This window comes from Pseudonaja textilis, chromosome Z (assembly GCF_049901715.1).
Source record: "Pseudonaja textilis isolate UNSWEBS1 chromosome Z, rPseTex1.2, whole genome shotgun sequence".
NCBI lineage: Eukaryota > Metazoa > Chordata > Lepidosauria > Squamata > Elapidae > Pseudonaja > Pseudonaja textilis.
Genome location: NC_142008.1, coordinates 23,622,382 through 23,635,769, shown reverse-complemented (window position 1 = coordinate 23,635,769; position 13,388 = coordinate 23,622,382). Strand labels below are relative to the sequence as shown.

Below are 13,388 nucleotides of genomic sequence, written 5' to 3'. Positions count from 1 at the left end.
GAATTCACTTTCACACCAATTCTATGTTCAATGATAAAGGGATGAAAAATTATTTTAGTTGTATATAAAATTGTTTAGGACAGCTTAGACTTCATATCAAATTTATATTTAAAAGAAAAAATATCATCTATGGTGTATTCAGGCTTCTCAACATTTAATCAACTTATAGATATTCTTGGAATATTTTTTTTATTAAAAGACAGGAGTATCACTTAATGTGGAATTTGGTAACTTCTGATATATTGATGGATAATTACATGCTTTTAAAGTATATCATTTCATGTTAAATAAGGCTTTCAAAATTACTATTGATTATGGTAATATGTGATTTACATAAATGGAAGCTGTAGACCAGTTTCTTAAAGATTTGCCTAACACCCAATTAGCTGCATGGAATAGAATGCTTGAACTAGATATGACTTTGGTCTGATCCACAGCAGATCCTTGTTCATGATTAATCTGCTCTATCCAAATTATACGGATAGATAATAACAAGAATGAAAGTTTTGTTCAGTCATCTCTAAAATGCAATGTTAGTACCATTCTTTTTCAACAGTTAACCACGTTACATGATATCATTCACTGATTTTGACATTGAAAATGACATGCATAGCTTCAGCACTGATTATGTAGAAATTTGGGAAGGGGATAATTCCAATGCTCCTTTGCAAGGTATGAGAAATGTACAGTACTGGTTGCCTATAACTTTTAAACAGAGATTTTATTTGTTCAGAACAGAATTCGTTAAGAGATCATGACACTTTAAAATGGGGTGGAAAATGATGGACTCTTTATGACTTGTGGACTTCAACTCCTAGAATTCCTGAGCCAGCCATGCTGTATATATTAATCATAGTTCATTTTGAATACTTAGTGGAAAAACTATGGACATATTTCAAGGTGTTCTGCACAGTTTGATGCAACATACTAAATTGGTAAAAGGTGTGATCTGGACAGGTGAGATTTGCGAGCGATGCAGGCAGTCTATAAATCTGATACATAAAAATAAATAACAAACTCTGAAGATTATACTTCTAAGATGGGAGGAACAAAATCACTTATTTCCTACAACGAGGATTTTCTGTTATAAGCCGTAATGTTCAAACAATATTTGCTTTTGCTAAGATGAATTCCATGCTTGACTAAGACTCATCCCATTTATTCTACTGGGTTATTTTCTTTGTTTCCATATCTTACTTTGTCTCATCTTCTGCTTCCCCTGAAAACTTGTGGGGGTACCTTCCATATGGAGAGAGGAGCCTTCAATAGCCCAAGTTTTCCTGAACCTTATCCATTGACTATTGAATGTATCTGGAATCTTCTGAGCTCTCCTGGCAACCGGCTCCAGCTGTCTTTCACATAAATCAATTGTTCAAAGAGTTATTGTGTGGCATTCGGAAAAGACTGAGCTGAAGTCTTCACTCCAGTCCGTGTTTCCAGTGGTAAAACAGACCCTTTCTATTGGCTGATGCCGTTTGACAGCCGGCTATAAAAGGGAGCTGTCAAACAGCATCAGCTGTTGTCTGCCGGCTGGCTACCTTGTTAGCACAGCAGCCACGGCAACCCTTTATTGCTACAATAAAGTAAAAGCTGAAGTTTACTCCATGTTTGCCTCAGGTTATTCCACCACTCCACAACACTGGCGACGAGGACGGGATACCTATAAGAGGCAACCAGGCAAAGAATTGCTGAGCGGTCACTACAAAAAGAGCCGAAATCACTACCAAGCTGAATATCACTTTAAGAGCTACTGTCACTATCCGCGAGCATGAATTTCAACTTTCCTCGAAAGATCCAGCACTGCTGAGTCGAGATGACTTTGAACCCTACATTCCCGCCTTTCAGACCGACAGCAGAAACAGACCTTGCTGACATTTTGCGACCATAAGAAAAAGTCCTACTTTTTAAGTTTTTGCGGAGCCACAGTGTTTGATACTGCTATGGCATTATTGGCTCCACGTTCAATTAAGACTGTTCAATGAGAAGAATTGCAGGAAATTCTTTCCAACCACTATTCTCCTAAGCCATCCCAAATTGCCAGGCATCATGCTTTTAGGAGACGGATTCAGGTTGAGGGAGAGACTATTAGTGGGTACATGGCTTCCCTATGAACAGCTGCCTTGCATTGTGGGTTTAGAGACTATCTGGAAGACATGTTATTAGACCAACTAGTTTGTGGAGTCAGGGATTTAAGGCTACAAAGGCGTCTATTGGCTAAAGGGGATTTAACCCTTAAATTAGGAATTGAAGAGTCTCAAGCTGCTGAACTATCAGCACTTTCAGCAGCAGAAATTCAGGGAAATCTATTTAGCCAGGGCAGCTCAGCCATCCATTACGATGAAGCCTCCACAGCTTTGAAGAGGCTAGTGATGTAAATCGCATCAGGCAGCAAAAAACCAGTCAAGGGGAAAACAGGCCAAACCCCAATCTACCTCCACGGCATCAGCCCATTTGTCTAAGCTGTGGGGGAAACCACCACAGGGCATCCTGCAAGTTCAGGAATGCCATTTGTCTAAAATGCCAAAGGAAGGGTCATTTAGCCAGGATCTGTCAAGCAGGAAAGACTATTGCTCCAAAGCCTCAGACAACCCAACATTTCCAAAAACAAGTTGAAGACTATTTTACCTGCTATCAAGCCAAGCTGACTAACAAAGGTTCTAACAAAATCAGTGTTTTTGTTTCTATAGAAGGGAAACCTTGCAGGATGGAGGTTGACACAGGCTCAGCACTGTCCATCATCTCATGGAGCACCTTGAAACAACTACTTCCCAGAATGGCTAAGAAGAAGCTTCACGGCTTCCAGTTAACCCTATGCAACTACCAAGGCAGAACCATCCCAGTCATTGGAAAAGGCAAGCTTTTTGTACAATTTCAAAATTTTAAAGGTCACTTGCCTTTAGTGGTAGTGGATGGTGCCTTCCCTAGCTGTTGGGGTTAGACTGGTTCCCTGCCCTTGGCCTCAATATAAGCGGAATCCACTCTATTACAAATGCTGGATACCTTGTTTAATGGCTATGCTGATGTGTTCAGCGAGGGGCTGGGCTGTTATTCAGGAACCCCAATATCTTTCAAATTGGACCCTTAGGCAGTACCAATTTGTTTAAAGCCTTGAAGGGTACCTTTTGCAATCCTCCCCAAATTAGACATGGAGCTTGACAAATTAATTAAACAAGGTGTATTAGAGCCTGTGGACTTCACAAAATGGGAAACACCAATAGTGACACCCCTGAAGAAAAACTGGAGTGTAAGAATCTGTGCAGATTACAAGACGTCATTGAACAAATATTTACAAATCAGCGCCTATCCAGTCCCTGTTATCCAGCACCTACTACATTCTTTTGAGCCAGGAACCGTTTTCGCTAAATTAGACATTTCACAGGCCTATCAACAGTTCCCTGTTGATGACACAGCCACTGAACTACAAACTATTGTAACACACAGGAGTGCTTTCAAATGTAGGTGCCTCCAATTTGGCATAAGTGTAGCCCCAGGAATTTTCCAATCCTTAATGGAAAGACTTCTTCAAGGATTACCGGGCGTAATTCCGTATTTTGATTACATTTTAATATCTGCCCCTGACAAGCCTCAGTTACTGCAAAGAGTCAGAGGAGTCCTCGATCGTGGCATGGTCTTAAGTTAAAGAAAGACAAGTACACTATTGCCACCCTACAGGTAGAATTTTTAGGATACAGAATTGATGCCTCTGGTATTCACCCAATCGAATCCAAAGTAAGGGCTATTCACAAGGCACCCACACCAACTAAAAAACTGAGCTCCAGGCCTTTTTAGGACTTCTTAACTTTACGCTTAATTTTTGCCTCATAAAGATTCTGTTGCAGAGCCTCTGCATAGACTCTTGGACAAGCAATCCCCCTGGCACTGGGGACCTAGGGAAGCCCATGCCTTCCATGCTGTCAAATCATTACTTACATCCAATGCTGTCCTGATACAATTTAATGAACATTTACCTTTAGTTTTAGCAGCAGATGCTTCTCCTTTTGGCATAGGTGCTGTTTTAAGTCGTAGACTGCCTAACGGTTCTGAGGCACCCATTGCCTTTTTCTCCAGAACCTTTTCCCCAGCTGAGCGCAACTACAGCCAAATTGACAAGGAGGCTTTGGCTGCAGTTGCTTCTGTCAAAAAATTCCATGAATTTCTATATGGACACTATTTCGAGTTGATCACGGATCACAAACCTCTATTAGGCCTTCTGTCTGGCAAAAGACAAACTCCTCAGATTTTGTCTCCAAGAATGACCAGGTGGACCTTATTTCTGGCTGCCTATTCCTATACACTGGTTCATCGACCTGGCAAGAGTCTATGCCACACTGATGCTCTTAGTCGCTGCCCCCTGCCTGTTCCTGTGGAGGATCCTGCACCAACTAATGCTGTTTTCCAGATCAACAATCTCAAACTTCCCATCACTGCCCTCGATATCGTTGCCCACTCTTCCAGGGACAAGGTAATCGCCCAAGTTCTTGATTGGGTGGGAAGGGGTTGGCCAGCAATTCCTTATGCCCCCGAATTTGTGCCTTTCAAAATTCACCAGCAAGAACTATCTTCTTTGCAAGGCTGTTTACTTTGGGGAACGAGGGTAGTTATCCCTTCCAAGTTGCAAGACTCAGTTTTAAAGGTCCTGCATGAGGGCCATCCTGGCATTGTCAGGATGAAGGCCCTGGCTCGTAGTTATGTATGGTGGCTAGGCAGATTACAAGTTAGGTGAATGCTTGTCAGCCATGCCAAGCTACCAGACCTGCTCCACCCACATCCACTCCAGGCAGGTGGGAAGATTTTGTGCCCCCTTGGTCCCAGGTGCATATTGATCTGCCTGGCCCCGTTCATGGGCGTACATTCCTGGTGATGGTTGATTCTTTTTCTAAATGGGTAGAACTGACCTTGATGACCACCACAACTTCAGAAGCTGTCACTAAGGCTCTATCAAGGATATTCACTACCTCCCTGACACCATCGTGTCTGATAACGGCCCCCAGTTTACTTCCTGTGAGTTTGAGGTCTTCCTAGCCAACCTAGGAATAAGGCACGCACTTACAGCTCCTTTTCATCCTGCCAGTAATGGCCTGGATGAAAGGGCAATCAGATCAGTTAAGGAGGCCCTGGCAAGGTTTGGGCCTATAGATTGGCACTTTAGGCTCGCTAAGTATCTCCTGACCCAGCACACAACTCCCTGTGCCACCACTGACAGGTCTCCGGCTGAACTTCTCATGGGTAGATGTCTGAGGACCACCCTAGACAGACTCCATCCACATTATGCCCCAGTCACACCCCTAGGGTCAAAAAGCCAAGCAGGGAGTTCATTGAGAATAACCAGGTCTATGCCCAGAACTACGCGGGACACCCTTTGTGGATGCCTGGTCAAATTATGGCGGTAACTGGTCCTAAGCCTTACTTAGGAGTCCAACTGCAAGACAGGCGCATCTGGCGCCACCATATCGATCAGCTTAGAAGGCATTGGAGTGCGTCTGCAGATGGCCCTCAAGACGTTCCTGCAACAGAGAAACCGCCGGTGCCCAAAGGAACTTCCCTCGGATCCGACAGGAACGCAAGCCTACTGAAACAGCCATCTGTCCCTCGCCCAGAAACACCTGAAGCCGGGACGCCAGCTTCGTCGACACCAGAAGTTGCCCAGCAAGCAGAAAAGTTCCTTCCAGCAGCAGCTTCATCAGGACTTAGAAGATCTGGCCACCTGCGCAAGCGCCAAGTTATCTGAAGGACTATGCATGCTCTGTTCTGGGGGAAAGGAGTGTGGCATTTGGAAAAGACTGAGCTGAAGTCTTCACTCCGGTCTGTGTTTCCCGCGGGAACATGGACCATTCCTATTGGCTGATGCCGTTTGACAGCCAGCTATAAAAGGGAGCTGTCAAACAGCATCAGCTGTTGTCTGCCGGCTGGCTACCTTGTTAGCACAGCAGCAGCGGCAACCCTTTACTGCTACAATAAAGTAAAAGCTGAAGTTCGCTCTGTGTTTGCCTCAGGTTATTCTGCCGCTCCACAACTTATTGTTTAATCTTTTAATGGAGCAGCAGGAAGGAAATGCTGGGTTTAGAAGAATGTAATTACTGGCATGTAAAACAGCAACCCACAACTTGGAAAGTGAATACAATCACAGCCAGAAAGGACTTGCTTTATTTTATTTTATTTTATATACTTTATATATTTTTTTTTTATATATATATATATATATATATGGTTGAAAAAGCTGTGGCAACTGAAATCTATTCTTATAGATACCACCCCAATTTTACATCTATAACATTTACAAAGTTACAACTGCCTCATTTGTTAAGTATGAATACTGGTCTCTTTTTTCGCTGCTGCTATTGTAACCTTGAATGATTGTTAAATGAATGTTGTCAGGACTAGCTATATGAAATGTCATATGGCCATGTATATATTTGTTGAAGATGGAAGAAAATATGAGAATCCAAATATGGTGCACATTAATTCTAGAAGTTTTCCAATTTTACTTTATTCAAAACTGGTTGCCACCCTTAAAAATACAATATTATTTTGATACAGAAATTCTAGAGTTTGCTTAGTATCGCTTACATTATATTAAACTGTGATATGTATATATTGGGAGTTTTATTTTTTTGTCAACAACTCAGCCTTGATTCCTGGTGATTTCAAGGACAAAGGTTTATTTCAAGATCTAATTTCAACCCTACTTTTCAGAAGTGGTTTGCCTTTGATATCTGTACAATTTCCGTGACTAAACAACTCTCCTCCTAGTCCAGGGCAAACTGGCTCTCGTTTCTAATTAGCTATGCTAAGCTAGTATATTAAGGAGCAATCCTTCCCTCACACCAGGATCTATTCAACAATTTTCAATAAAGAATACAGGTAGTCCTTGTACAACTAAGCCCAAAATTTCTGTTGTTAAATGAGACATTTGTTAAGTGAGTTTTCCCACATTTTACATTTCTTGCCACAATTGTTATGTGAATCATTGCAGTTGATATGTTAGTAACATACTGTAGTTGTTAAATTAATCTGCTTCCCCATTGATTTTGCTTGTCAAAGGCTTGCAAAAGGTGATCACGTGACCTTGTCTGAACCAGTTGCTAAGCATCTGAATTTTGATCACATGATCATAGGGATGCTACAAAAGTCATAAGTATGAAAAATGGTAATGAGTCGCTTTTTTCAGTGCCGTTGTAACTTTGAACTATCACTAAAAGAAATGTTGTAAGTCATGGACTACCTGTATTCTGAACATACACAGAGAAATCTTTAGAAAGACAATTTCATAAGGTACAACTCTTAATGATAAACATAAGGTAAAAACAAGCCACTAAATCATACTAGGAAACAGTCAATATAAATTGTAAGGATCCAAGCAACAAATTTACCATCATACAATCACAGGTGGGAGGGGATGGGTGGTAAGGAGTGATGAGAAGATTAATAGTAATAGTAATGCAGACTGACTAAATAGTTGGACAGTGTTGAGGGAATTATTTGTTTAGCAGAGTGATAGCATTCAGGAAAAAAACTGTTCTTGTGTCTAGTTGTTCTGATGTGCAGTGCTCTATAGAGTCATTTTGAGGGTAGGAGTTGAAACAGTTCATGTCTAGGATGTGAGGGGTCTGTAAATATTTTCACAGCCCTCTTTTTGACTCATGCAGTGTACAGGTCCGCAATGGAAGGCAGGTTGGTAGTAATTGTTTTTTTGTGCAGTCCTAATTACTCTCTGAAATCTGTATCTGTCTTGTTGGATTGCAGAATATATCCAGACAGTTATAGAGGTGCAGATGATAGACTCAATAATTCCTCTGTAGAACTGAATCAGCAACTCCTTGGGCAGTTTGAGCTTTCTGAGTTGGCACAGAAAGAACGTTCCTTCTTGTGCTTTGTTGTGGACCCCATGAACATTAGTGTACATAGAAGAAGAGAAACAAACTGGGTAACTATTAAACGGGAACACTTTTTCTTTCTCCTGATTTGGTGTCAGGTGCCTGTGGAGTGTCCTAACAGCTGGTGAAGCACCTTTTTTTCCCTGTTCTCACCAGATTGGCCTTCAAAGTACAGAAATTTTGTAGATTGCACATGGCTTATCAGAGCACAAGACTCAATAGGGGAGCTCAACCTCCTGACTTCAAACATGGAATCTCATGGTTCATGAAGTGATGATAAACTTGTCTTCAGATATGGTGAGGCATACTTGCATGTTTATAAAGTGAGATAAAGTGCAACGTTATGTAATCTCAACGATGCTCAAATAAAAATGTATCCCTGCCTACTGATGCATAAATTCCTGTACAATTATAGAATATCATTAAAATAAAGATCAATCAACTATTAGTCCTTGGATATATTGCTCCTTGTGGAATGTATAAATGACTTCCACTGTTAAAATGGTGTCTCAAAGAAGATTTGTTTATGCACAGCAATAACAGTTGCAATTAATATTTTGCTGCTGGGCATCTGACTTCACATCTGTCAAAAAAATAGTAAGAGAACACCTGTCTGATCTTGATGAACCCAAAACACCAGGGCCTGATGGATTACATCCCAGAGTTTTAAAGGAGCTTGCAGAGGTCATCTCAGAACCACTGCACCATATCTTTCAAAAATCCTGGAGCACCAGGGAACTACCAGAGGATTGGAAAAGAGCTGATGTGGTTCCCATCTTCAAAAAAGGAAAAAAACAGACCCAAGAAACAATAGACTAATCAGCCTAACATCAATACCCAGGAAGATACTGGAAAAGATAATAAAAAAACAGATTTACCAATATCTAGAAACACGTAAAATAATGACTAGCAGTCAGCACAGGTTTGTTAAAAACAGCTCATGCCAAACCAATCTTATTTCATTCTTCAACATAGTGACTAAATTAGTAGACCAGCGAAATACTGTGGACATGATATATTTAGATTTCAGCAAGGCATTTGACAAAGTAGACCACAACCTACTTCTTAGTAAGCTAGAAAAAAGTGGAATAGATAGCACCACCACTAGATGGATTTGCAACTGGCTGACAAACCGTACTCAATGAGTAGATCTTAATGGGTCTAAGTCTACATGGAGGGAAGTAAGCAGTGGGGTGCCACAAGGCTCTGTCTTAGGCCCAGTACTCTTCAATATTTTCATGAATGACTTAGATGAAGGAATAGAAGGGGAACTTACCAAATTTGCAGATGATACTAAGCTGGCAGGAATAGCTAACACCCAAGAAGATAGGCTCAAGATCCAGATGGATCTTGACAGACTAGAACACTGGGCCATATCTAACAAAATGAAATTCAGTGTAGAGAAAAGTAAAGTCCTACACTTAGGCAAGAAAAACCAAAAGTACACATAGAGATTGGGTGAAACCAGGCTTAATAGCAGTAACTGAGAGAGGGATCTTGGAGTCTTAGTGGACAACCAGCAAAATATGAGCCAGCAATGTTCAGCAGCAGCCAAAAAAAGCTAATGCAATTTAGGATTGCATTAACAGACGAATACAATCAAGATCAAGTGAGATACTAATACCACATCTTAGAAAGACCATACCTAGAATACTGCATCCAGTTTTGTTCACCACATTATAAAGAGATGTTGAGACTCTAGAAAAAGTACAGAGAAGAGTAACCAGGATGATTAGGGGACTGGTGACTAAAACATATGAAGAACGGTGACAGGAACTGGGCATGGCTAGTCTAATGAAAAGGACCAGGGAAGACATGATAGCAGTCTTCCAATATTTGAGAGGCTGCCACAGGGAGGAAGGGGTCAAGCTACTTTCTAAAGCATCCGAAGGCCAGACAAGGAATAATGGATGGAAACTGAACAAGGAGAGATTTAACCTGGAAACAAGGAGAAACTTTCTGACAGGGAGAACAATCAACCAATGGAACAGCTTGCCCTCAGAAGTTGTGGGAGCGCCATCACTGGAGACTTTCAAGAACAGATTGGACTGCCATTTGTCAGAAATCGTGTAGGGTCTCCCACTTGGGTGGGGGGTTGGACTAGATGACCTACAAGGTCCCTTCCAACTCTAAATATCTGTATCTGATGGCCTCTAACTTTCTTGGCTGCTATTTCTATTTCTTTTAATGCATTATCCATGGTCTCTGCCACAACTTCATTCTAACGCAGGGAGACTATTCACATTCTGCAGGCTCCTGCTTGATCGTTCTCTCTCAGTTGGCAGGCCAGGTTATAGGAAGTCCATGAAACAGTTAGAAATTGTAGGTAGAGTTTGCCATTCTAATTGTGTACAGATTGAAATCTGTGCCTTTATTGTACTATAGTACAAAGCAGCCTCAGATAGTATGACCAAAGTGAACTGTACTGGGAGCCTATGTTTGGAAAATCCCGGGTCACAGAGAACATTGAATCCTATTCAGTAGATTATTTGTGTTTCTTTACTTGCTAGTTTACTTTACTTTACTTTATTGTCATTGCACCTCGTACAACGAAATCAAACCTCATCTTCAGTGCACATCATGACCATGAAAACAAACACAAACGCACATCCTTCACACTCCACACTTTGAACTGAAACCCCCGACAATGCACCAACACTGCACTATACAGTAGAATTCGAAAGAGCTACTGCCCTGGAATCGAAGCTGTTTTTCAGCCTATTTGTCCTTGTTTTTATTATTCTGTACCATCTGCCAGATGGTAACAGTTTAAAAAAAATGCTATCATGTGGAGGAAATGTTTACATCACTCAAGACAATCAATTTGGATTTATCTCTTCACCCAACTATCCTGGAAATCATCCACTTTTTGCTGATTGCACCTGGACCATACCTGTGCCTTATGGGGTGGCTGTAGAGCTGCAGTTTGAAGATATATTTAATATTCTGCCTTCACCAAGTATTTACACAATTGTTAGATTAGCTTTAATTACATTTTGTAAGGCTTGTTGTAATCAAGCTTTATGAAAACATTCCTTACTATTTTATGTCCCTTAAAAAGGTTACAAAACATGCAGTGTGACAACTTACATTTTGAATTTATGTCCATCTACATATCAACTTCTGTTGATTTCATAGTGTTCCCTATGGTTTTCTTGACAACACATGAAGGTGATTTGCCTGATGCCTGAAATTCATTATTATTGTTGTTGTTGTTATTGCTGTTATTGTTTTTATTAAATACATATACCGACAATCTTGCTCTTTTAGGTGCCTCTGGACAGCAATCCATCAGTTAGAAATATTAGTGAAACTTGCGCAATATGGTACTGGGATATGGTTAAAGATTTCTTATTCTGTAACTGATTTAGTCCTCAGGTGACCCAAATATTATTAATTGCGGACACTGATGTGTCTCAATTTTGTGTCTTCCAAAATTAAATGAAATATTTCTCTGATATATTGTGTGCAAAAGTGTATAATGTGGTCTTCTTTTAGTTGAACATTATATTATCTTGAATTTTGAGATGGGGCTGATTACACAGCTAAGCTCATCATTAAACTATGTGGGACCTCTATGCTGGGCATTCAGAAATCTTCTGGTTCTTCCCTATATACGAGATTCCAATCAAATAGTTTGGAGAGAGAGTCTGGATTCAAAATATTCAAGAGGGACTGGGTACATGTAATCCTTGCATAAGATTTTACTGATCCTAAAATCTAAGGGTATAAGGATAAATCCATGAACTGGTTTTTAAGATTGCAATAAATAATCTTACTAAAGTTCTAAAATCCTTTGAAATACACCAACTAATGAAAGTGATTTCTGCATCATCATTCCACTATATTTAAGCTTAGTATTTCAGAATGTTATTAGGTATGAGATTTTTAAAGAAGTATTTAAAATGAGACTACTCTTTTGAGGCATGTTTCAAAAATAGTTGCATAAATATTATTTATGCTTCTAAAAATAGAAAATACTAGAATAATGCAATTATAAAATCACTAAAAATTTGGGTTGAATGGAGGAAGACAAAATGTGAACCAATGATACCAATGATTTTTAGAAATTCTTCAGCACCTAAGGTGATGAATGTTCTTCTTAGCTGCTACTTTAGAGGAAATGCCGCAAATACAGTTTTACATCATTTCTGCTGAAGTGAACACGAGGAGGCTTCCTCGTTCCCTGGAATAATCACTGTCAAGCATTCACCAACTGATTTCAATCAAAAGCAATATTAAAGAGGCTTTTCTTTAATAAGAATAAATACAGGAGATAAATCTCAGTAACCAGATTAGTTCTACTTTAAAACTCAATTTATTTCTCAGTGTGTTAGGATGGATAATATTTTTTTCCAATTTTTCTTTAATGACTTTTCTGAATTGGTGAGAACATTCTTCATTTTCCTGGTCATTGTGAAATGCATATGTGAAATTCTTTCATGCTCTTAACATATAATTATATCCAGATGTATTCCTTCCTATTCCTGGTTTCCTCCATCTATCATGTCTTTCTTCTTTGGAGATGATTGAAAGGGGGATTTCCATTGCTCCATCTAATCATTCTTCCATGTCCTGGCCAGTTAACTTTGCAATCCCAAGAAATAGTGAAGGTGCTTGTGTGGCACAAAAGCACCGCAAAGAATAAAAGACTAGGGAATGCATTGAAGTGCCCTGAAAAACATTAATATAGATCCAAAGATATAGAATCCAACATATTTATATCTGAAAAGTCAGTGGTAGATGATGATGATGATGATGATGATGATGATGATGATGATGATGATGATGATGATAATCCTTCAAGTCAGTCCAGACATTTGGTCACTGCATGGGCAAGTCCCTATGGTTTTCTTGGCAAGATTTTTGGAAATGGTTTATCACTTCCTACTTAGAGCTGAGAGTGAGTGACTGGCCCTAGATCAGCTCTCTAAATGCCTAAAACAGGATTAGAATTAGATCTTCCTGGTTCTAGCTTGGTGCCTTAACCACCACATTGTCAGTCTAGATCTTAATCTTTCTCTCTATAGTATAGTACAGTCATGCTGAAACACGTTTTGTCCTTTTACATTGGAAGGAAATGTAGGACAGGTTCTATGATTGACTAGCAGACATCTTTGTTTCTTTCAGCAGCATGGGGTGGCAGACTGACAGGACAAAATGGACTCATTGAAAGTATTGGGTTTCCAGATAATGTGAATGGTTTCTCCATGGACCTGAGAATTATTATGTTACCATTAATTTTGAAGCACTAGATATTCGGCACTTGGTAGAATGCACAAAAGACTACTTGGTAATTCGAGAAAATGGACTGACAAGTATGTAAGTCAATATGATCTCTGTTTCTCTGATACCCTACTGGATAATGAAAAGGCATATTTGAGCTATGGCCAACATTACATGGATTTCTGCTTGTGTAATAGAAATACTGTTCAATCTCTTTTTCCCTGGGCACACTTTATGTGTGTTCCCTGGGCACACTTTATATCTGTTAAGAAGAGTACTCAAACCTAC

At 40.0% G+C, this 13,388-nt stretch overlaps 1 protein-coding gene across 1 annotated transcript in view; it reads left to right on the top strand.

The window, feature by feature from the left end:
* CUBN (cubilin) overlaps positions 1 to 13,388 on the top strand; it is a 153,060-nt gene that overhangs the window by 106,532 nt on the left and 33,140 nt on the right. The window contains 9 exon segments of the mRNA XM_087917141.1: positions 557 to 570; positions 573 to 683; positions 1,148 to 1,356; positions 8,005 to 8,197; positions 10,260 to 10,354; positions 10,643 to 10,837; positions 11,376 to 11,509; positions 13,005 to 13,064; positions 13,067 to 13,192. Coding sequence (XP_087773267.1) covers positions 557 to 570; positions 573 to 683; positions 1,148 to 1,356; positions 8,005 to 8,197; positions 10,260 to 10,354; positions 10,643 to 10,837; positions 11,376 to 11,509; positions 13,005 to 13,064; positions 13,067 to 13,192 — 1,137 coding nt within the window.